Genomic DNA, 25,940 nt, shown 5'->3' on the forward strand with positions numbered 1-25,940 from the left:
AGCGTTGAAACTCTAGCAGCCAAAAGTTCTCCGCTGGCTCTTGTGCGACGTTTACACGGAACGCATTGCTCTAGTCTTTAAAAAAAAAAACAACAACCCCAGATAATCGCTTACGCATGCACGGAGACGTTCATCGGCGAGAACTGAAATGCGAAGTTGTTCCTTCCACCGGATGTATGAAGTCGATCGACCTGAATCGTGGTGTTTAGAGTCGTAATGTCGCCGTGGGCGTGGCCAGGCCGGTGTTTCTGTTGCGTACGGTTTCTAAAGTTGAACGCTGGCTGTTTCGACTGACGTTACGTACTAGGTTCGTTCTCAGATTAGCAAAGCACGCTAAGTGTAGTTAGCTTTATTTTTGGTCGAAATGTCGCGTATGACCGGATCGGATGAAAACCACGGTTAAAAAAAAAAAAAAAAGGTTACTTCCGTTTTTTGCGGTAGGAGCCGAGGACCTCGTTCCGGTTCGTCACTTCATCCATAAGAATTGAGAGAATCTCGATTCGAAAGCGCCTCGTCAGTTGCGGGTGTGATCGCAGCGTGGCGTTTATTGTTTTGTTGCCGAGAATCTTGTAGCTACCATTTCAATTGAACTACATCACACACGCTTGTTTTATTATCTCGGATAAGGGGCGTGGCCTAAAGCGTGAATGTTAGTGATTTAGGGAATATCGTTCCGGTTTCGTTTACGTGTTAAATATTCCGCTTTTAAGTGAGCGTGCGATGTTGACTACACGTATTGTTGTTGTCGCTTGTTTTTCCCCTTCCTAAGCCTGGAGCTGTGCCCTCCTGAGCGGTTTCGTTCCAATCCTACTTCGGCCGGCCGATCGAGCGAGAAGGGATTTGGCACGAAACCGTGCAGGCTTCCAGAAATTTCCTCCCTGCTCTAAACTCTGCACTCGAAACACTGAATCCGGTTACTCGTGTTTCAGTGAAGACACTTGAGAAGTAGAGGTGTGTGTGAGAGAGAGATGATGAGTGAATACTGTAATATCAGAAATATCAGAAGGCACATAGTACTGAACTTCAAGTAAAACTGCGTGAATCTCGTCCCTTCATGGCATGTGGTACAGATACGCTATCTGTTAATACTGCTACAGTTCATACACACTTCCTGTTCCCAGCCTACAGCTGTTTAAGCGGATTTGGCGGTGCGTCGTCAGAATGAGGTCACTAGGAAAAGATGACGGTAATAAAAATGCGCTACTATAAAATCTATTACACTTTTTTTTAAAAACAAAGTTCCCCTATAAGTAAAAACAACAGGCTTTAGGATGTAAATACAATCCTTTTTAGGAAAGGCTGTAAATTTGTTCCGACAGCAGTCCCTGTTAGCTCTGTGGAAGCTGGACTAATCCCCAACACCACCCTGCTGAAAACGAGGCCCAAACGGAGCCGCTTGTCTTTTTACGGTGGAGGGAGGCCGTCTTCGGCGTAACTCTCTCAGCCGCTGCGCCGCAGTCCGGAATGTAAAGCTGTCCGTTCAGCGAAATGTCTTTGGAACGGGGGAGGGGGTTAAGTGCTGCACGTCACGCCGGCGTCCTCGACGTGACCGCAGTTGGTTTTGCCCCAGCCGGAGAACTTGCACTGGTGGATGGTGTCCTCGGTGCCGATACACGCCACGTCGTCCATCCAGATCAGACCCGTACCTACAGGGAGTAACACGGAAGACGTTTAAACACGAAGTTACGATTAACAGCTTCCTACGTCACCCACAATGCCGTTCGACTACGTCCTGATAGCAGAGAAATGAGCTCTACTGAATAAAGAGATCAGTGCAGCAGCGCTTTAGTCCTCCGTCACTTACTGTATGCTAGTAGCAGCTAGAACTAGTCCGTCCTCAGAGGGGGAAAAAAAAAAAAAAAAGCTTTACCTCTGAGTGGTACAAAGCACTGACACTGGAGACTCCTTCCAAACGCATCTATTTACAGAAAACTCCACCCTGTCGCCGATTATACATGCTTTCCGAGTCGTTCGTGTGGGGCTAATGTCAGAGCTGCCGTTATAGTAAATGAATCAACGCCACCTTTATTCTGACCAATCAGAATCGAGGATTCAACACTGCTGGATGCAGTGGAGGCCGGACTGATCTCTGAACATCTGCCGGAGGCGAGAGTATTCGGAGTGACGAACCCTGGCGCACGCACAGCTGGATGAGCATCTGGAGTCACACACACACACTCAGAGGTGAGAGACTCTACACTCATTACTTGATGTGTTTCTACTTAACAGAGGGAAACTACTTCCAGACTGCACGCCCTGACGGAGTTCATCACTGCCTCGTGGCACTCGCACACGCGGTCACTCACCCCCCTGAACCCCACATCTACACCTTCTCCTTTTCTCCCAGCCAGCAGATCAGAAAACCTTCTCCGACCTCATCTTCCGCCGGATTCGTCAGGAGACGGTCAGACAACAGGCCTCGTCGCCCGGCCCGACCTTTCTCTCAGCTTCCCGCTCGTCTAATCTACATCCGAGAGCTTTGCTATTCCCAGTAAGGTCACCAGCGCGGTCGAGATCGTGTCTTTGTCATATTTTAGTCCCGCCCCAACCTCCTCGCACGCCAAATAAGTCTCTCAAACGCGTTCCCAACTCTGCTTGGCGTTGATTACTTCTCCCGAGCAGCAGCTCTGACTGTAACGCACTAGACCCGTTTATATTAACGTGCTGGTTTCTATAGTAACAGCTCATTCGCAGGGTGAACGGTAAATGTGCCACGGTTTAAGCCTGATAATGAATAACGCCTGATGATTGATACGGTGAAGCGTTCTGTTAGATGTTTATGCAACATTTACTGAAGGCGTGCGTGCGTGTGTGGTTTTTTTTCTTCTTCGTGTTATCTAAGAGGTCATGACTCGCTCGGGTAATCGGATTTTCCTTGATCCTTCGACATACGAGGTGTGTCTGTCCCATTAAACGGTCCTGCAAGTTTCGTGGATGAATACGCCGAGCGCAGCTACACTGACGTCTTGAAGGCGAAGGACGCGGACCTTTACGAGTTTAAGGGGTTAAATACGGCCGGACTACAGCAGAACTAGTTTTAACTCCGCGTTTGTGAGCTGCTCGTGCTGCCAGTCCGCTTTACTAAAGAGGTGAGGAATTGAATTTTTTTCATTCCTCTTCATTTGGTTTTCATTAAAAAACTGGCACCACTGCAGCTCTCTCCCTCCTCCTCCTCCTCTCAAACTAACTTCAGAACGGCTCCACAATGGCCTAAAAACACCAAATCACTTCCAATTTTCAAAATAAAACAATCAGCGAGGCTCCGAGCATGCTCGGTTTCCCCGTCGAGAAATCCTTCAAACTACAGAACGTACGAGCCGAGAACTTCACAGTAACGAGCCTCCCAAGGTCCTGTAGTTAACTGAGGTTTCTTCGGAGGTGTATTTCATTTTACATAGCGACAGTTCGGTCTCCAAGCCTCTCCGACGACTTTCGTCTGTTATTTAAAACACGCACGGGTGAAATGTTCAAGCACGAAATCCGACACGCACTTCCAAGCCTGCATTCGAGCTCCACGTGCTGTACGAGGTGATGCTTGGTGTGTGTGTGTGTTTTTTTTTTTTCCTTCTTCTGTTCCACATCCAAATAGTGAAAAAGGTGCACTACGCTGGCGAGTCGAGTGCCTCGGAGAGACTTCTGATCTCATAAGAGCTTACAGATGTTTGCAGCTGTGTGGTAGAGCGCAATAGAGACGCACAGAGAGAGAGCAGAGATGATCAGCTCATCAATCTTAAAATCTTTTTAAAAAAAATAAATAAAAAAATCTTCCAGGCACATCATTTGGAACACTTCAAAAGATGTGTGTGTGTCGTCGTTGCAATCCGGGCGTCTCGCGCCCAGCTGTATATCTGCATGTGCACGCTCACTGTCCTCATTATACACACTACAGCCTCGATACACACATGATCTTAATAAGTGAAAAATGACTGCACAGAAAAGAAAAAAAAAAAAGGACAGCGAGGCCGTTTTAGGGAAGCGCGTGGAGCCGTTCCTAAAATCCGAATAACAGATCCAGCCGGTTATAATGAACGCTTATCCTGACCTCATGCTTCAGAAATCTCCGCTCATTCAGAACCCTTCATCATAACAGCCCCGTTTTCCCTCACGTGGAGATTCTTCTGTTCGCAAACATTTCTATAAATCCTTTCAAACGAGCCGAGCTCTAACGCGCTCGCGGTTCAGCGAAGCCACGTTAACGTTTTATAGCCTGTATTAGGGGGGAACCCCCCCCAAAATAAAAATTCATTCTATACCGAGTAATGAAGAGCTTGATTTAACGGTTCTACAAGAATGTGTATAACGGGGTAGAGAGGAGAGAGAGAGAGGAAAAAGAAAAGAAAAAAAAAAAAAGCACCGAAGCAATTTTCTACTTTCATGGAGAACGGCACATTTAATAAATATGCAAATTAGAAGTGGTCTCATTTGCATATTACAACCTGATTAAGACTTGTATTGGCGATTGTAGGCTCGTTTTAACACAGTACGTTATCGTCTCTATAGTAACAGCTCATTCACATGGACGCTTTGTGTAACGTTGTTGTAAGAAACTTTTTTTTGGGGGGGGGTGTATTATTATTATTATTATTGTTGTTGTTGTTATTATTCTCAGTTCAGTTGTTAAGAGAACACTAAAAAGCAACTTTTGGAACAACGACGCGACCCCTGAAACGCCGTCGGAGTCCGTCTGTGTACAGGTACTATAACAAGCTTGTTTCGTAGACGTTCCGGAATATTAAACAGATAAAAACGTCATAATTCTTTAATAATAAAAAACTGTAATCATTGGAAAATTGCTGTGGTATAAGAGGATAAGGCATGGTGGTAATCCTGCTACGAGAATAACGATCAGGTGTAAAGGACTCTCGTATGTGGATCTGGATAAAATCGTCCCCCTATCTCTCTCGCGTTCGGTTCCGTCTGGAAAACCCGTTTGCTCCGACGTGTGCCCACCGCGACTGGACACGCGACAGTTTTCCTCGTAAAGCTGCGTGAATGTCGGTAGCGACACGCTCGAGTATACGCTGTAAAACCTTCTGCACAAACAAACTGGTGGCCCGATTGGAACTGGGGGCTGCTTTGGCTTTTAAGCTGACGCGGCTGCTAAAGCGAGAAGACGCTCGGCCAGGAAAGTGTGTGACTTCACTGCCGGTGATGGTGTGAGCCTGGAGCAGCTGGCCAACACACGCTTTTCCACAACAGGCCCAGTTGTTTTTTTTTTTCACTGAGTGAGCGCATGTAGCTGGGACGATTTATCCAGAGCTCTAAACGCCGGGAAGTAAAATCGGTAATGAAACCGGATTCTGTAAACGGCTGTCGTTTCATAACAAACACACACTCCCCAATACAATCTGCATAAAGCATCCTACTGATTTCCATCACCAGGAAAAATAAGTGTTTACTCTCCTATTATTACAAACACGCCATATAGTGTGTGTGTGTGTGTGTGAGATATTATAGTGTTAGTGTGACTTGCCTTGTCCGAATCGCCCGGTTTTGTGGACCTCTTGTGCGCCGCGGAATCCCAGCATCCTACACACCACGTCTCCGTCCTTCTTATCCCACACGTCGTCGCACACCGTCCCCCAGCGGCCCTCGTGATACACCTCCACCCGGCCTTCGTGTGCTGCTGAGCCGTTCATCAAACGCACCAGAGCGTTCTCGGCTGCAACACACACACACACACAGTGTATTAAAGACTAGCTTACACATCAAGCCTGCTGTCAAATGAGAAACATCCTCATTAGTTGACACTTAAATAAAAAAAAAAAGAAAAATAAATAAAGGCTAATTTGTGAGTAGCCAGATGAAATCTAGACGTGTGCATAAACGTATACCGTCCAGACATGTGGCGAACACGTCAGATTTCGTTTGATTACTATTATTATTCACTCTCAGATTGCTGTTTGAACATTACTGGAGCATTTCTCAGGCTCGGCTTGGGTTCAAGGTCCACGTGTGTGGCGAAGCGTACGATCGAAGCAGTGCTGTGGCTTCAATCACTGAAAATGTCATGCCCGAGTAGATTTTCAGCAGCTACAGTCGGTTTCAGATTGCGTGAGGACGTAACGCGTGCGCTCCGTGTCAGATTATACGACGGAGATCCTCTAACGGTAGACCTACTGTAGGATTAAAGAAAACGATGGCTTACGTCATCGATCGGCGCGATCCGGAAAAAGCCGAGGCTTCAGAGCGAGCTTGGAGTAATTATGAGATTTGTTTCGATCTATTAGCGGGTTTCGTTCACATTTCACCACCCGTAGCCGTCCTGCGAGGTTGGAGTCATGGTATGCCGTCCTCCTAGTGGTGGCTTTTAGACTAATGTCGGAACAAATCCCAAAACAGAACTTGGGTCAGATCCTTGGGCTGGCTTTGAGCGCAGTAACACTAATTCGTTGTGTTCGACGACCACCGATCTCAACTCACGACCAAATAATCCTTTCACAATGTGCCATTTTGTCTTCAGTGAAATGTAGTAATACTATACGTAACAATAACAACAACTTTTAGTTTTGTGCCAAGGAATGAGGGAAAAAAAAGCATTAGCTAAGGCTAACCAACAAACAAACAACTTTATTCCTTATCTCTGTTTGCTAGCATAATAACTGACAATACAAACTAGCTGAATGCTAATAGCTAGATTGAGGATACATACATACAGGGCAGCATTTAGATTACAGCAATACAGCGAGCTTTAGGTCTGATTCTCGAAAATTTCAATTTGTTAGGCATTTAGATCGACTCCTTGGAGTGTCGAATAATAAAATCACCATGGCCATGTAGAAAGTAGAGATTTTTCATTTGAAATGTAGGCAATTAAAAGAAAGGGGGAAGAAAAAAAAACAAACAAACAACCAGTACAGATACTTAAAAACCAAACCCAAGTACAATAACAAATTAAAAACCTCTGTTCTTTGGTAGAACATTCGGTACAGTTTGTGCGACCCTAAATACGCCAGGATGTTTAACTGCAAGAATCCGATTCCTTCTCATGTTTGTGGAAATAAGTAAATAAACGGCGCTCTGAGATCTGTGCAATGTTTATTCCTGAGAGAAATTTTTTACTTTGGAAGTAAAAGCTAGTCCAGCTGCGACGCATTAGCCTCGATCTCTTCCTCGAGGTCTGATGGTCAGCTTTAAGAGCGTCAGAAGTGCATAGGATGAGATGTATTATTACCGTGTCATGGCGTCACGCACGAGCATTACCGCTCCACCGGAGACCAGCGCTAAAACGGAGGCCACGTGCGAGACCATACGGGAACGGATGTAATCTCTAATCTCCGTGAGGTTTTGTTTACACAAACACGAGATTAATAAAGGAGGACGTGGGACGGTCGAGCGTGGCGACCCGCATGCTGAGAGCTGGATGGATGTCTCGTAAATGTGTACCAGATGCTGTGCGGTTCTGGGAAGCAGAACTTTCTCTGTTCTTCTGATTAAATCAGCGTGTGACCAGAACACTCAGAAGATCATTATTAATAATTCTGCAGTTTCACTCACTAGAATGAAATGCGTGCTATTTTACGGTGAAACACTTATGTTCACGTTTTCCGAGCCAAACTAGTACGATTATTTCCCTTCGACTTGTCAAAACATAACGCTGAGCCAGACCATCTTTTTCGTTGCAAAATCAGGAAATGAACACTTTCGGAAAGCACCGAGCAGCTCAGTGCTTGATAAACAAAAGAAATAAAAGGCATAAAAGCATCAAGATCCCGTGCGTCACTATCCATTGTGCTTATTGCATCAGCTACTATCTTATCCCAGATCATCTAGAATATTTAGAAAGCTGGGTCTGGGAACGATGGTCGATTTTGGATGAACTTAAGACTTGAACGCAAGCCAGACCCTGCTAACGCACACATGCACAAACACTGAGTATGTATGTTATCAGCGGAGATGTTCTCTCTTGCTGTGAAGCACATGGTCCATGATATTAACCAGTCATTTGATACCATGAAACCGTCTGCAGGGAAAAACACACAGGAAATGAAAATTGTAACTTAATTCTTAATGATGCACCGTATTTTGGCGGATGGGCAGTCTGATTTAAAGCTGTCCGATTTATTAGAGACCTGTAAAAAGTTTAACTATAAACAATTCTCTCTCGTACAGAGCCAGGTCCAGGAACCAGAAATACCTGGCCTCAAACTGGCTCCATTCGACTAGATCAGCCGTCAGTGTGACCCATTTTCTTGACCCCTGTTCTCTTGTCCGTCCTACCTAGAAGGGTGCTCGTCTCAGGTGACGTCTCACGGACATGATTTAGATCTGCTCCATGCTTACTTTTCTCTCCACTGGTTTTCCACAAGGCTCAATGCTTGGTCCCATTGTCTTTCCCCTCTCTAGAACAACTTTCTTAGCAAGGTAATGCCTTTCCACTCTGTCTCAACATCAGTCCCCGTTGGCTCTGCGGAAGCTGGACTAATCCCCAAACACCACCCTGCTGAAACGAGGCCCAAACGGATCCTCATCTTTTTATGGTGGCGGGAGGGAGGGACGGCAGCGAAATTCGTCAGCATGATCCTCAAAACGCATGCTTCTATTATTCTCGTTTGAGAATTCAGTGATCTACTTTTGAAATTGCACCATCTGTAGATCATTGGGGTGGCAGGTGGTGTAGTGTTGATGCCCCCACTGGTCCATGATTCCTTGGATTACTCTGTCAACTCAGAGTTTTGGATGTTCTCCTCTGCTTGCCTCCCATGTCTTAAAAACATGTCAGTAGGTGGATTGGCTACACTAAACTGCCTCTACTTGTGTATGCTGCCTTCCTGAGCTCCACCACGACCCAGGCCAGGAAAAAATGCTTACTGAAGATGATGAATGACTGTAAATTATTGGGATAATCCTTTATTATTCTTGGCACATGTTGGAAGAACCTTACTTGGTCATGTAGGATCATCCTGCAACACATTAAGAGGATCTGACAAGGAGGCCACTCGGGTTCTGTTCAGTCTTTTATCATCCCGGGACTCGGTTACATTGACTTGCTCCTGGCTCCCAGATGCAGCAGGATAAATCGTTTCTAATATTCCACGGTTCATTCCGGTCATTTCATTGCTGAACTTGCTCCATTGGCATGTCCATGCTAGTCTAAAGACCCTGAAACCGGCCTACATAAGCCATAAAAGGTGTGGCAAAAGGTGTGTGTTTTCGGTTTCTGATTGAGAACATGCCGTGTACATGTGCTACTGCTTTTGTTATTGTTATTGTTGTTATTGTTGTTGAGCAGGCCTGGTATTTGCTTTTGTTGGTAGTTGAGGCAGTTTTTCTGGTTGCTGCTCGACATACAGCAGGCTTGAGCTTGAGGAGTAGATTTTTCTGGCCTGTAATCCAGCTGGCCTGATAGCTGAGTCAAGGGCAATGCTTGATTGCTCTTGGCATGTGTGCGCTCTGGTTCGTGTTACCGTCTTTTAGTTCCACATGTGCAGTCTTCTTGTTTTTGTTGGTAGCAAGGGACATTGTTCTGCTCTGGACCTTCGGCTTTCTCTTCGCACCAAATGTTGCCAGTGTTCTTCATGCCTCAGTCCTCCCTGGCATTCTGGTGGCGTTACGGACCATCATGGTGCCCCAGCGTTGGACATCAAAAGCACTGTGACCAACCAGCAAGACCATGCTGATTTGAGCACAACCTCTAAAGGGGCTTTTGTTGTTGTTGTCTTATGAAGGGATTCCTAAGCGTCTCGAAGGCGCCATTGCAAATTGCAGAACGTTAAGTAAAACAAACAACGGTGCAAGAGTCATCGTGGCAGCTCCCAATTTTTTGATTAATGGCAGGAAAACGAATGCTGTGTATCTAAAACAAGCGTTTTCTTGCCTAGATTCCATTACAACATCTCTGTTTATCCAGATCAGACCTCTGCCTGGAAAACAAGGCATCGATTCTGTCTCTGTTGCTAAGATTCTGCAGAGACAAGCTTAAACTCATCTCAATTTAGGGTGAGTGCTCATCATGTGCCAAAACAACCACAGAACATTAGCATAACTGCTAATACTAACCATCCGACTAATGTAAAACAACTGCCCGTGTAGCAGTTTTCTCTGTAGACTCTGAGACCTCAGGGTTTGATTTGGCTTTATCAGAGAGCACTTACATGAAGAAGAATGTGGCAAACAGGAAACAAATGGCTCTGTCATTCAAAGAGGAAATGGAGGATTTTTTTCCCCCTGTGGTTCTGAAGAATGATTAAATATCTTGGTGGGTGAAATCAAATAAATAACCTTCATAATTGATCTTTTATCCGATAACACCGGGCTCTAATAATCAAGTGTCATTCCTTTTCAATTTTTTTTCCCCCTCTGCTCTCGATTAACCAGCTGACAGGAAGTGCTTCATCGACTCCTGGAGTCTGAGTATTTCACTTCGTACACTGGTTTAATAACATATCTATTTTTAAAAACGGTACCTTTTAGTTCAGGATTCTGTTCAGGACATGTGGAACTAGGCTGCGCACACAGCTGAACACCAGGAACCTTTACTGGAACTCATGGTTTTACCAGAAGAACCAGAACTGAACTGAATTGATTTTTAGCTGTTGTTGATGTTCCTGCTCCACTACTGGAGATCAGGAAACATTTCCAAAACTCAGCAACACTGAAGCCACCACACAAACCGAGGCGGATTTTCTAATTCATGGATTGTACTTCCTGGAAAAACAAAACAAAACAACAAAACGTTTTAGTTCCTGCTCCACTGCTGGACACCAGGAACCTTTACAGGAACTTATGACATTTTTCTTTTAACCAGAACGGATTTGAATGTATGGTTTGTAGCTCCAGAAACCTTTTTTTTTTTTTTTTTTTTTTTTTTTTTTTTTTTTTTTTTAAATGATTATTATTTCATGTCCTGCAGTAGGTAAGCCTACTTTTTCTGCTGAACATCACATCAGTCACAATGACAAACTAGGAACCTTTACTGGAACTCTACTGTGTGACTACTGTGTATATTTACTGTTCAGTGTAGCAGGAAAGTACTGTTTACAATCGAGTAAAACAGTTTAGAAGAAGCGAAACGACGGAGAGAGCAGAGCTCAGAAATCTGACGAAACAAGATCCCGGTCTGTTTTTCCACCCGATACAACCCGATTCACATTATCCTCTAATGGCTTTGCTCTCCCACACACTCGCCCACACCATTTCACTAACACACACAGGTTTTTACTAACCAAACCATCACCACTGCAATCCTTCATGAAGTGCAAATAAATCAGTTTTACTCGTTTATTCAGCGGCGCTAAACTAAACTAGAATTAAATAACCGCAAGTGTGTTAAATTCATACAGTAAACGGACAGCGTGCTATAAACGGTGGTGTAAAAAAAACCTCAACTCTTTGTAAATCATATTCAAGAGAGACGTTGTTGACGAGATTAACCTTTTAACCCACAGCTAGATATTATTATTATCTGATGGTGCGGTTAGATCTTTATACAGCATACAGTAACACTCCTTCTTTTAGATTGTTTAATAGAACCGACGTTTATATTTTAATGACTGTACCCTTTTAAAATATCGGAATTTTAAATTTTTTTTGTAAAACCCGCATTTCCGGGTGGGCAGTAGTTTATTTCACGGCCCCGTCCGACATCCTTGATGCGTCCTGTTCAACATCCTACTCACTCGCTCACACGCTTACTGTAAACACACCACCGTCCTACACGCACCACACTCCTAAACTTCTGAAACCAATTCAAGACCAAGGATAAATAAACAGACAGACAACCCGCTCTCTGTGATTGGCCAGAACATGTCGTCGCAGAAGGAAATCTGTTTCACCTGCGCCACTCGGTCCAAACGCTCTCAACGGTCTTTACTCAGAATAAAGAAAACTATACTGTATAGTGAATGGGTTGGGGTTTGGTCACTTTTCCATCAATAAGAATATTTTAGGATCAGATTTGGACAATTTATCTAGATTAAGTCCTACATGAATAATCCCAATTTACACAATTACCCCCTTACCCCAAACTCAACCTCTAGGCACCAGAAGAACCATGGCTGATTTGAATTTTTTTGTCTTGTAGTGCCAGAAGAATGGATTTGTTCCTGCTCCACCGTAGGAAATATGGATCGTTTTCGAGGAACCAGGTGCTCCCATCAGAGGAACCACAGCTGATTTTAACACCCGAGTCGTTCCTGTATGTTGTATCTCATGAAAAATCCACCAATCTCAGATCTAGGTGAGAACTAGACGCGATTTCCATAATCCGAGTGAGCACTCACTCAAACAGCATTCAGTTCCGTAACTCGATTCTGAATACAAGGAACATTCCTCCACATGAATATTCGGCCTTTAAAACGCGTAAAATCACCGGAGTATCATTTCGTCATCTTGCATAAGCTGCACTAAAGAAAAATACTGATTGTGCTTACACAAAATGGCCGCCCCATAACATTACAGTGTTCTGCTACACGCTGGAGTTTCGATCGAGTTTATAGATCACAGATTAAGAACTGGAAGTGGGTTGAGGCGGATATTTACAGACAAGACTTTGAGTAAAATAAACACCCGATTATCGTGTTAGCAAAGTCAGCCTCGTAGCTCCATCCCTGGAGAAGAAGTACAGAAGAAATCTTCAGGCCCCAAAAAATCAAACGGTAATGAAACCCACAGTCCTGCTGAAGTGAAGTGAGCAGCGTGTGCTGGCTGAGGAGTGAATGCCTGCACAGAGACGCAGAGCTTCAGCTGAACAAAGCTTTCTGAATGAAAGATGTATAGGGGAAAAGTAGAAGTGTAACACATCCCCTGAGCTGCTCTCAAACATGTTTAGCAGAGGAACTGCAGCAGCTGGCCAGAAAGACTGCTGAGATCACTTTACCTAGCACCTATTTACGGTCTCGACCCCTGGGTCTCGACCCCTGGGACTCGACCCCTGGGACTCGACCCCTGGGACTCGACCCCTGGGACTCGACCCCTGGGACTCGACCCAACACAGTTCCTCTTCAGTATTCAAGAACCTTTTCCAGAACTCAGGAACTTCAGGCAGGTTTCCATCAGGGGAACCAGGGCTGATTATAATTTTAGGGATTTGGTTTTGGATCATTTCAGGATACGAGGAAGCTTTTCCAGTACTCAGGAACATGAGGTGTGTGTTTTTCTACCAGAGGAACCAGGCCTGATTTGTATTTCTCAGTTGAAATCCCAGAAAAAAACAAAACAAACCTTGTAGTTCCTGGTCCAGCACAGGAAATCAGGAACCATAGGCCTGTTTCCACCAGAGCAACCAGGGTGGATATAAATTTTAGGTTTGTAGTTCCAAAAAACTTGTTAGTCCTTCCGCCACATTAGGTACTTATTCTGAACACCAGGAAATCGCAGGGTGGAACATTGCTCAATAGTTAAAAACAACAAACTCTGCGATCTGTTTTTAAAAAAAATTTATTTAATAAACTGTTATAACTAACAGAATGCTCAACCTCCTCCGTGTTTATAGTCTCGCCGTACTTTTGCCGCTTACAGGATGTTTATTTTATAGTCTGCGTATTTGCAGTTGGTGGAACTTACACTGGAACGTACTCGCCTGGAATGGTGTTGCTCTCTTTCACGTCTGGTTTGTGCAAATGCTTTAAAAAGAGGAGTAAGAAATAAGAGAAAATAAGAACTTCTACCTGTCTTACCTCCTTGGTCCCCACGGTCCCCCTTCTCTCCTTTGAATCCCCGTTCTCCTCTCTGTCCTGAAAGAGACGAAGCAATTGAATTGATCTCCTCGGAAATTCAAACGTGTATTGGGATTATCAGAAAAGAAACGTGAGCTAAAACAATCATCAGGTCAAGAGACAGTTCTCAGCTATACCACCCCTTCAGCTTTGGTTCTCAAGCTCATACAGATTTAAAAAAAAAAAAAAAAAAAAGGATCTGGGATCTGACACCATCATGAGCTGTAGATGAGCTCACACTAGGTCTAAGAACTTCCCTCTTGGAAAAAGGTTCCTCAGGGGTTCTTCAGACGGTTAACAGTTCCAGCCTTTCAGATAGGTTCCACTAAGAATCTCCTGCAACAGAAAACCCTCTGCTGTTATGTTCTTCAAGAGGAACAATCCGAAGAACCTCGGACATTTTTCCTCCCAACGAGTGCAGATTTCTCTTGGCTACGTTCCTCTGAAGCAAGACTGCTTTCACGCTCCGTCTTTTATTTTCCCCCTCAACTGTCAGCATGTTTCACATTTAATCCTGCTGGGGTTTTTGGACACAGTGAAGCTTCCAAGGTTGAAATTCACAGGGTGATGTCAAACGCTTTTTTTTTTCTTCTTTTAAAACCATTCTGTTCACAAGTTTAGATGCCAAGCACGAAAACAACCATGGAGGACCAAGTGTGTGGGGAAAATGACTCGTTTGCGAGCCAACATGAGATTAACAACATGACAATCAAAAATATTGTAACAAAAAAGAACATCTTGTCCATTTTTGGTAAGTTCATCCAAGTTCAATACAACGTCCCACTTTAACTGTGGCTGCGTACACAAGTCTCACAATCAGCTCGAATTCTTTTGATTTCTTTGCCTCCAGGGCTTCCCAGCATTCACCCAAATTCCAGCTGAAACATGATATGTTGTCCAAATACAGATGATTTAAGGCACATTAGGGTGAGTTATGGCTAGAATGAAATGTTCCACCTGTAACCAGCCACATTTAAGGTTTTTTTTTTATTTTTAATGCATTTGGATTCTGGGCCAAGACAGCGCAAATGCAACGAATGCTCGTGCCAGTGTTTTTGTCAGAAACGGCCCAGCTGTGAGTTCCGGTCCGTATAATATCCGAGATGTGTTTTAGCAGGTCGGACTCGAACGATTTAATCGCCGTCATTCCATGACTCGCTATACGGGACGCGAATACCAACCACACGCTTAACGTTAAATAACACACTGTACGACAGTAAAATGAAAGAACCCACTCCTCCACCCCCCCCCTGCTTTCTGAATCAAAATGGCGGATGTCGATTAAGCGTAGCCAGTATGTCCGAGTCTCTCTGAAGCAGTGACTCCAGGCCCAGCGTGGCTCTGTCTCTCTTTGGGTTTTGGTTAGCCTGGCTTGGCTTGGCTTGGCTTGATCAGAGCTTTTGTCACACAGGGAAAACAGAACGCAGCATGCCTCAGGTTACAGAGAGATGAAAGCGCCTTTAAGCAGCTATTACATGTAGATACGCAGATGGAGGGGGGAAAAGAAAAAGGAATGCACTTCATGAGATATTGATCTGATAAATTTTCAAACGTCTTCAGATAACAAGATAATGTCATGCAGAAATCTCAGATTGAATCGAAGTTCTAATGTACATTATTTAATGCTTGTGTAAAACAGTGGATAGCTGTGCAACATAGACTAATTAAAGCTAGATCCGGAGTTTGTTTATTTATACACAGTTCATGTACATAGGACAGATGTTTGGTGTGCTGTAAGAGTCAAGAAACGCGCGTTCGAATCTAACCGAGGATGATGATGATACGTTCCCGCTCCCCACACGCATCCGTCTCCTGCTTCTGATCTCACATCACACAAGAGTAAAGCCCAGGCTGTTTGCACTTCACACCCCGCACCCAAAGCCACAGAGGACTGTGAAAGCGCTTTTCAGCAGCAGGATACGGAGAATCAAAGACTTTCCTCGTTATACAAATTGACTTGTTTCTTCGTGGTTAAGAGGTGGGGGAACGACGGATTAAATACCCGTGAGACGCCAATCTGCTTTCTGTCCCAGAAAGAGCGATACTTATAGTCAGGAATATTGTAGGGTTCATTTCCAACATGAAATGAACACGTCGTTAAGCTCTTGGTTTAAAGCTAGCACTGTGTGGTGTATATAATATGTATATAATATATCTGGTATGTGATGACGTCATGATAATTTTCTGGTCATTTTGCTTGGTAAATCCATTATTTTTAAAAAAATTATTATTTATAAACCTGGTGTTAATTTTTTGTTGTGTTTTTACTGTTAATCAAACTCCTGTTCCTGGCTTCTTCTGCTCGGTTCTTGATTAACTTGTTTTGCTGCTTTTACGGCGTGGTTTTGGAAAAAAAAAAAAAAAAAACCTGGGTGGTATAACTCCAGGACAGCTTTTAAACTTGAGTCGTTTCCAATTTTCAAAGAACACTGACGTCCTGGTTATTTAATCCTGCCGTGTACTTCTGAGTGCTCGGGTTTGGGTTCTGAACGCCCTTGAACGCCCCCCCTCTCAATTCCAGAGTTTAATGAAAAGCAGCGAGTATAAAAGCCACCAGCTCTGTTCTTCACTCAGGCATGAGGTCAATCACACAACTCGAGCCCTGTTTACACTAGTGCGTTTTCAGTTTTAAAAACGCATAACTGTTGCTATGGTTACGCCTGTCGTCTACACTACTCCGGCGTTTTCGACCCTTGAAAACAGACTTTCCGTGTAAACGGACCAAAAACGAAGACGTTTGAAAACAAAGGCATGGCTTCGCTCACTGATTGGGTCTTCTGACAAATCTCATTTCCAGTGACGTAAGATCTACATGGATCACCGGTTTGTTGGACTAGCAACCAACTTCCTGTTTACACTCGTACGCACATGCCCAATGTGCATGAATGGTCACGTGACACGCGTTTTCAGCCATGTCCTGTGGTCGGAGATCGTTTCTGAAACAAACGCCGTTTTAAAACGAAAACGTGCACTAGTGTAGACAGGGCCTATGTTCAGCTGGCTGAAAAACACCTTCAAACAAACCTGGTGTCCCACTGACGATGACCTGCCTAAATAGAGCCATTTAGTTAAATAGGGTTCAATGAAGGCTTTTAATTTAATTGCTTTTCCTGTTTAAATCCACCACACAGCTGTGTACAAAACAGGCTGCAGGTGTGCTGTACCGTCTGTAAAAAGATGATCCAAATGAGAACACCTTCCAGAAGCTACAGAGCTTTACTTATCTGAAGAACCCATGAGGAACTCTAAAGTGGAAATGGCAGATTTACTCCCCCTGATTTAGATTGATCAATCAGATGAAGTACAGACTGGTGTAACTCTGGTACTGAGGAGCAGCATGGAACTGTGTTCTGTGCATTTGAGGGTGTTTGTCGCCTTTTTTTTTTTTTTTACCTTTGGGTCCCATTGGTCCAGTATCTCCTTTCTCCCCAATTTGGCCATCGACTCCATTGGTGCCAGAAAGTCCTCGTGGCCCCTGGATGCCCATTTCTCCTGGCACACCTGACCACACAAACATTCAGCAGTTAGTTTCCACAGTTCTGCTGTAACAAGAGAATGGGGCTCCAAATTAAATAAATGGAAATATCTGTCCTTATCAGCTTTTGGGAAGATTGCAAGTGTGTGTGTTTTATGCTGTGATGCAAGCCAGACCAAACACCATTCCAGAACAGTCTCTATAGCATCCACATATCAAGTGAGAGAGACATTTGGGCCTGAGCAATGATCTATAAGCTAATAACTTTGGAGTGTCTGCACTGCTTTCCCAATTAAATGCAGGAACAGAGGCTGAATGCACAGGAGGGAGTCTCAGCTCTGAGAGGAAAATATGTAAAGACTAGAGAAGCTCCATCATCCATCATCATCACTACCACTGTCCCCCAAGCACATTTCTCTCTCTCTCTTTCTGTCTGTGTGTTATACCTCTAAAGCCCGGCAGGCCAGGGATTCCAGCAGGTCCTAAAGGCCCCACGTCTCCCTTCTCACCTTTTGGTCCTGGAGGGCCTGAAAAATTGAGGAGGAAAAAACAAAAAATTCAAAAACACCAACGCAAGCCTACTGTAACTTATAATTTACTGTTTTTTTAAATGGAAAAAACAAACAAACAACCAACCACCTCAGATCATTAATGTGGATAATGAATGAATGAATAAACTATATTGAGAACCATTGAGATTGCTGGGTGGATGGATGGAAGGATATATACGATGGATGGATGAATGTAAGGGAACTATTGATGGATGGAAGGAGGGAATGGGTGGATATACGCTAGGGATGGATGGATTGAAGGATGAACAGATAGATGGTTGGATGGAAAGATATACAATAAAGATGGATGAATGTATGGACTCTGTTGCTGGATATACAATATGGATGGATGGATGGAGGGATGAACAGAGATGGTTGGATGGAAGGATATACAGAATGGACGGATGAATGAATGGAACTGTTTCTGGATGGAAGGAAGGAATGGGGGAATTGGTGTATATACAGAATGGACGGATGGATATACAGGGTGGAGGGATAGATAGAGATAGAGGAGGGTGTGCTATAACAAATCACAACTTGTTTCACAACATTATGTGCAACTATAAACGGATAAAATGTAATGTGTTGTTCTTTAATAAAAAAAGAAAAGAAAATGTAGTTGTTGGCAGACTAGTGTGGAGTAAGAGGAATAAACCATGGGATATGCTGTTTTTGGAAGGGTCACCTTTGTGGCTTCACATCAGGCCTATATACCAGCATGTCCCGAAGTGTTTTATTCCTTTCCTATAAATCTCAGTGTAACTGAAAACTCCAAGAGCCCGTCAGACTTTGTCTTGACTAACAACACGAGGCCACACAGATATGATTTGAGATTATGGATGATGCGGCGCAGAGCTCTCCGGCACACTTCTAGCGCTCCTGTGGTCCTGTTATCGTGGCCGGCCAATGTTTTTGTTACGCTTGGCTTTCAGTGCTCCGCCGTGCTCTTTCTGCAGAGCCGTTCTGGCACAGACCAACACGTCTACTCGATCGCTCGAGCACACGAGAGAGGGGAACATTTTCAGATCCCTCACTGTGTTTCTCCTCCAGCTCTTCTGCTCGGACGTGAGGCTCACACCTGGGCCCCGGATCTCTGATGAAGAGTTTTTCATTACAGGCCTGGTTTATACGATCGAGCGTGATGAAGGACCTTTCAGCAGTTTTTGGATCCTCTTCATTATCTAGGAGGGTCATGGTCTCAAGGTCTCAAACTCTTGACTTATTGATATGACCTTCTTTTGTATTATTACCTTATTGCATATTTAAATTCTTAAATGCTAAATTGTGAAATGGAGATACATTTTCCCTTTTCTCCATCCAGAAACCATGGGGGACGCAAACTTTTGCACTCAACTGTATTATAAGATGCAACATTTTACAGTTTTGTTACTAGATAAATGGAGTTGTAAACAGGCATCGCTGTGCAGTCTCGCATCACTTTCCTCTTACCTTCGATGACTGTAATGTTCTTCAGGGCCATGGAGTGTTCCCAGTCTTTGAGCCTCAGATCCTCGGTGATGACGTTGAGAATCTCGAGCTCGTTCCTCATCTGCTCCTCCAGATGGATCTGCGTGATCCTGGTACTCCTGGCGTCCTGGGTCACGTTGCCCAGTTGCACCTGAAGCAGCTCCATCTGCAGCCGCTGGGTGCTGACGTGGCTGCTGAGCGAGTGGTTGATGGAGCCCACGGTCCAGTCCACCTCGTCCAGTTTCTGGCGAAGGACGTCCATTCGACCCACCGTGTCATGCAGCGCGGCATCCTGACCGTGGATGGAGGCGGCGGCTCGGGCCAGAGCTGCTCTTAGTGCGCTGTTGTTTCTCTGGCTGCTTCCCACCTGCTCCTCCATCTGGGCCATAGAGCCCGTGGCGTGTTCGCTAAATACCTGCAGGTCCTGGATGTCCCGCTCCAGACCCTGCACCAGGCGTCCTTTCAAGAACACAACATTGAGTGTTATGCATCCCGGAAAAGCACGGATTGGCCTACTGCTAACTTCACATGTGGTCATTTTTTGCTAGCTAGCTTTGATACATCCGACATCATTAAGGATTAGTAGCTAATTATCCGCTAATTATCCACTTCACCGTGCAGCCCTGATATTTAAGATGAGAAACTTGTTCTGCACACGAGTTGTACCTAGCTGCCTCAGCTCTTCGCTGTGGTTGTGGAAGAGGCGCTCCAGCTTCCAGATGTTCTCCAGCAGGTCGCTCTGGGAAGGCAGCTGGCCGAGAGACTCCCGCAGAGCTTCGGAGCGATCTCCCAGACGCGTCACGTTCTCCAGCAGAGCCTCCTGCTTCTCCGATGATGCCTGGGACCTGGAAACTGAGACGGACCGAATACACATCAGTTTCAAAGCAAACTAATTCGATCCAAGAGGTACAGTATGTAGTAACCGATCTTCGGCTCTGAATCGCTGTTTGAGCTGGCGTGGGCATTGTTTAGTAAAGTAAGCCAAGATTGTCCCGAGATAAACAGATCTGAGAGACACGATGCTTTTAGTAAAAAAAAAAAAAAAAAAAAAAACACCTCAATACAGAAAACGATACTAGATCTAGGATCCCAGGCACGGACGTCCAGGACGCCATTTAACACGCCGAGCGGGTCGGCCGAGGAAAACAACAGCAGCTGATGACAAACGTTGTGAGAACCTCGATGAAAAACCCAGAAACACCAGAGTCCGTGATCTCACCAGCGTCCTCCACAGGCGCAACAGACCTTTCTGTAAGAGTTTGTAAAGAACGTGTGCTCGGTGAAATAAACATTTTAATCCCCGACGTGACCTAGAAATCTAGGTTTGTCTTCTCATCTAAAAGTATGCACATGTACACGTTTAACATGCGCAATAAAGACAAAGCCTCATTTACATAAATAAATACATTCGAATACAAGACGTACTAGTAAGAATATTAGCATATATTAGAATATTACTGAAATTACTAGTAGTGTGTGAACCCTGATGATGTAGTGTGTGTCTTTAAAAAAAAACAAAAAAACATTTTAGCGTTTAGCTTTCACCTTTAATGTGTGTGCAACATGGACTGGGTTGAGTATAAGTAGAGTGTACTGGGCTAGAGTGCGTGCGCGCACACACACACACACACCTTGTCCGCACTCATCAAGATCTAGTGTAGAACATTACTAAAGAGGTTTTTTTTTTTTTTTTTAATGATCGATCAACCTTTAAAGTGAAGACATTAAACCAGGTTCCAGGTCCTAATGTTCTCCAGCAGGAGTTCTCAGAGCACAAACTCTACACCAGCACGTCTCAGAGGGGCGAGAGCTGTTAGGGCTGTTAGTTTGGGGTTGCTTGGTAACAGATGGCTGTTGGAATGAGACAGGATTTGTAAGTTAATACCCTCGGAGTTGAGGTGATGTAATACTGGCTCGGTCTTCTGAGACACGGTATTCACTCTCGCAGTGTACACACACACACACACACACACACACACACCATAAACACTCTGTACACATGGTACACACACACACTGTACACATGGTACACACACACACTGTACACATGGTACACACACACACTGTACACATGGTACACACACACACACACACACACACACACACACACACACACACACACACACACACTCTGTACACATGGTACACACACACACACACACACACACACACACACACACTCTGTACACATGGTACACACTACACATATACAATACACACTCTGTACATACACACTAAAGTACACACACTACACATATACACACTCTGTATGTGCGGTGCTTTTGCTGTGCACGTGTGCATTAAAGATGAACAGATGATCTGCAGGAACGGTTCCAGGAATCCAGGTCGGAATCCCAATTTCCCTCAGCGGTGACGGACCGTCGTGTCAGCCGATTCCACAGAGCGACACGTCCGTCAGATCTGATCTCCACCTGTGCTGATGTACACCACTTCTACACGTCGCTATCACATCATCATCATCATCATCATCATCAGGTGAAATAAACCTGAACGAGGTCACTGACGGGCAGTACAACTTCCTTCCCTCATCCCTTTCACCATCCTCACCAGCCGCCAGTGCAGATCTAGCTCAAAATCATCGACCGTCTTCGACACGCCACGCAGAAGAATCGCAATCGCATCTCACGAGGTTTGAGAGCGGAGAATGTTCATTCCAAGGACACGATGCAAAGAACTGTGGGAAAGAACCCCAAGCTTTCATGACGAGAACACCGTGAGCATCTCTGCTTATGAGACTTAGCGTTATTAATCAGAATCGGGGGGTTATGCAGTTTGACTTTGGCCGGAGCATGAAATCTGGAAAACACCGACGCCAAAACCACAAAAGCCCTGCAACAGATGGACGCGATCTCACAGGAGTGAATTAAAACCGGGAAGAATGTTCTGTTCTCTCGTCTCTCAGTGTCCAATCACGCCGAGCCTCAGGAGACACGCTGGAAAACTAGCCTTGATGACAAATACTGTATTTTCTCTCTCACACACACACACACACACACACACTCACTCTCACACACACACACACACACACACACACACACACACACACACACACACACACACACACACTCACTCTCACACACACACACACACACTCACTCTCACTCTCACACAATATGGCTGCTTATTTCTAAACACATAGCCGATCTCTTCCAATTGACATGATTTTATTATCTGGTTTTCTTTTTCCTTGGGAGGAGTGCACTCTCGGGAAAGCCAATTATTTTTTTCTTCTCCCAAACTCATTTGAATTTATTTTCTAGAAAACTAACACTAGTTGACCCACTCCACTGGACACCATTAACCTCAAACGTTTTGCAATCCGTTGACTGAACTGTATCCAGTTCCAAACCTCTCACAGCTGTTAATAAAATAAATAAACAAGTATATTATATCTCTCTCGAGATAAGTGTACGCACTCGTGTATTTAAGGAATAAAAGTCACTCCGTGTCACGCGGTTATTGGGAAGTAATCAGTGTCAGCGTGGTGTGATGCAGTAGAGTTACCGTTCCCAGCCTGAAGATGAGAATTTTCCTATAACTGCACGCCCTGAAAAGTTTTATTCCTTTAATCCAACGAATAAAACGTTTTATTTACTCAAGAACACGGGATTTATCCATGTACAGGTACTTCTCAACGTCCACAGCCACGAACAGCCTTTCCTTCACCTCACTCATCTTTTCTCTCCTTCTCCTAAAGTTAACGATCATGTTACCGAGAAAACACACACACACACACACACACACACACACACACACACACACACATACACACACGTCAGAAAACGTAAAACTTGCAGCTTCACCTCTGACTGTGACGAAGCACTGAACACTGGAGACTCCTTAACTTAGAATAAACGTCTCTCTGTACAGAAACCGTCAGCGTAAATCGACACTTACACAAAATTTGAGTCCATTTATGAGGCGTGTCCGCCGTACGAGTCCCCGCGTACGAGCCGTTACTATAGAAACGTTAATATAAACCTGTGACGTCTATCGGAGCCGCCGTCATAGATGATTAAATCGACAACTTCTGACCAATCACAGATACTAAATCAGGTATCAGAGTTTGGGTTATACAAAATAAAAAGATCGTTTTATAAAAAACACGTACATGTTTTGTAGCATTCATCATGCTTAAACTGTACAGAGAAAAGAAAAGACAAACTTAAAGAAACATGAACAATTTGATGTTTATTTAAAACAACAACAACAACAACTTTTACATTTATATATTTGAAAGTAGTTCGACCCGCTATGGACCCGTTATGGACCCTCCCGACCCCCCCCCCCCCCCCCCGTCAGTGCTACCATACGAGACGCGCCGTTTTAAAACAGCATCGTGTCTTTCTGGACGTCTTTCCCGAATTTATACAACACACGCAAAACAATCAACGTACAACCGCGGCTTCCTCTCCGAACTGAACGGGGTAAAACGGCACTCTGTTCAAGAGCGGATCTCGGTAGGATGCGTTTTTATTATTTTATTTTTATTACCGTCCCTAGATTCATTCATACGTTCCTCCAAACTGTCAAACCAGCACAACCACAGCACAGGCTGTCTTTACAGCAGAGCCCCAGAGAGAGAAAGCACGAAAGAGTGAGAGCGAGAGTGCACAGGAGAGAGCGAGAGCGCATGAGAGAGAGAATAATAATGCAGTGCACATGCTCCATGTGTGTGGGGAAAACACGAGCCTGCTGTGAGTCATTTGTTCTCAAACAGCTCTCCTTCCACAGAGGGTCCGAGCCAGTTCTCTCTAGATGTTCTCTGTAACATGAACCCCTCTCTCACCCTCACACACACTCTCTCACTCTCACCCTCACATCACCTGCGTATGTATTATTCTATGTGTCGTGCATTTACGCTGAGAAATAACAACAAACGTAGTGCGATAAACAACACTGTAAACCTTCAGCACCTAAGTCTGCACGTGTTAGCACTTCGGGAACTGCACAGGCAACTTGATGGGAAATCAAGTGGACTTGCAGATACAATCAAGTCAAATAAATGCACGTTTTTAAAATTTTGTTTTTGATTGGACGAAAAAAACATTACACGACGCAACGCTAGCTAGCGGCTCCTCTCAGGCACGGGCGGCGGAGAAAACGTCCCGGCACCAGATGGTTCATCGGATCCTGAATGATTACGAATATTAGAATTAACATCCCGCTCATCGACCCTCCGGGACGCGGCCTCCGCTACGCCGTCCGATCAGGTGCCGAGTAAAAACGAAAGGGGAGGGGCTTGTGGAAAGTTCTGTAGAGAAATCACTTGGGGGTGGTGCTGTATAGGAAAAATAACCAACACACAGCGGTGTGGCGTGTTACAGCCGCATCTTCATTACGTTTCCCCAATGACAGCGAGCGTTTTACTCCTCTTATACCGCGCCCAACACATTCTTAGTCATTTGTGAACGCCACGTCATACTTTTTAATCCACTTATGGTTACATTTACACGTTGTGGGACGTCCGCAAAACAAGTTCTCGCTCACGTCACAGCAGCAATAAACAATTCCTCAAAAGCCTCTCGTTTTTCCTCCTTCAAAGCTGATAAGAGAAAAAAAACACAAACAAACAAACAAACAAACAAACAAACCAGCAGCGTGTCATGTTCGTACGAAACCACAAACCTGTCCAGAAGATGTTGGAAAACTACAGCTTTACGTCTGACTGTAACAAAGTACTGACACTGGAGACTCCTTCTGTAAACGTTTTATTCCTCACACACACACACACACACACACACACACACACACACACACACACCACTATGTTTAATATAATACCTACATTTGTATACAGTATACTTTTAAGCACGAGATTTGAGACACCACTTTACTCTGTTAACTCTCTTTTTTCCCCCTTTTCTTTTTCTCCCCTCATCCACGCTCTCATTCTTCAGATTCGCTCCGCTCTTACAGAGCCACTGCGCTTCCTGTACTCGCACGTTCCCGACTCGCTTAATTAAAAAGGGGCGATAATCATTTCCCGCCCCGTACTTCCTCTCTCTTCTTCCGAGCGCTCTCCACTCCAGCCTGGCTTTCTTTTCCTCGGCACGTCCTGCGTCCTCCCCGCCGTGGCTTCACGCGTCACGTAGAAAATCAACCCTCCATACCCACTTAACACGTTATACAAAGTCTTTTTTGATCTCCTAAACACCGACCGTGGAAGCTTGCAGAAGTCTTACTTGTGAAGGACTGCGATATTAAAAACAAAACGAGGATGGGTGGGATGTCTTCTCGTCTTCCAGTCTTCCAAAGGGACTATTTCGACATGTTGCTGCAAAGCACACTAAAGCAAGGAACGGCTCCACATACAACACACACACACACACACACACACACACACACACGCTCCGCAGTTAGAATGATTAACGTGCGAGCTCATTAGCAGTGACGGAAACTGGAGACGTGTCTTTATCCCGAATTGTCCTAGCTCGACCTCATGCGGTTGGCATTTCTGCATGGTACGAGTGCCAGAGGCAACAGGATGCAACAAGAAAGCGACTTCATTTATTATTATTTATTTTTTCCCCACAAAAATCATAGCTACAGTCCTTATCAGGGGTGAAGGAACAGGCAGTCGGTGAAAGCATGGGCAAATCCATAATTCTATCCAATAATAATAATAATAATAATAATAATAATAATAATAATAATAATAATAATAGCAGGGCAGATGTTTAAAACATCAAACACTAGGACTCGACTAGGAAACGCGGTCAAGAAGTGAATGGACATGGGAACGGAGATTACAAAGCAACCTGAACCGTG

At 44.5% G+C, this 25,940-nt stretch overlaps 1 protein-coding gene across 3 annotated transcripts in view; it reads right to left on the minus strand.

Annotated features, from left to right (window-relative positions):
- The window catches only part of scara5 (scavenger receptor class A, member 5 (putative)), a 50,848-nt gene that overhangs the window by 812 nt on the left and 24,096 nt on the right, over nt 1-25,940 (minus strand). For 2 of the 3 annotated variants that reach the window (XM_017450314.3, XM_017450296.3), the window contains 7 exons: nt 19,815-20,000; nt 19,131-19,607; nt 17,577-17,657; nt 17,049-17,156; nt 13,608-13,673; nt 5,474-5,662; nt 1-1,646 (listed from right to left, as the gene is read on the minus strand). The exon at nt 1-1,646 is cut by the window's left edge and continues 812 nt beyond it. In XM_017450314.3, the coding sequence (XP_017305803.1) occupies nt 1,513-1,646; nt 5,474-5,662; nt 13,608-13,673; nt 17,049-17,156; nt 17,577-17,657; nt 19,131-19,607; nt 19,815-20,000 (1,241 nt within the window). In that variant the 3' untranslated portion in view covers nt 1-1,512. The remainder of the gene's footprint in view (nt 1,647-5,473; nt 5,663-13,607; nt 13,674-17,048; nt 17,157-17,576; nt 17,658-19,130; nt 19,608-19,814; nt 20,001-25,940) is intronic. The other variant, XM_017450306.3, reaches the window with a different exon arrangement.

Source organism: Ictalurus punctatus, chromosome 2 (genome assembly GCF_001660625.3).
Source record: "Ictalurus punctatus breed USDA103 chromosome 2, Coco_2.0, whole genome shotgun sequence".
Taxonomy (NCBI): Eukaryota; Metazoa; Chordata; class Actinopteri; order Siluriformes; family Ictaluridae; genus Ictalurus; species Ictalurus punctatus.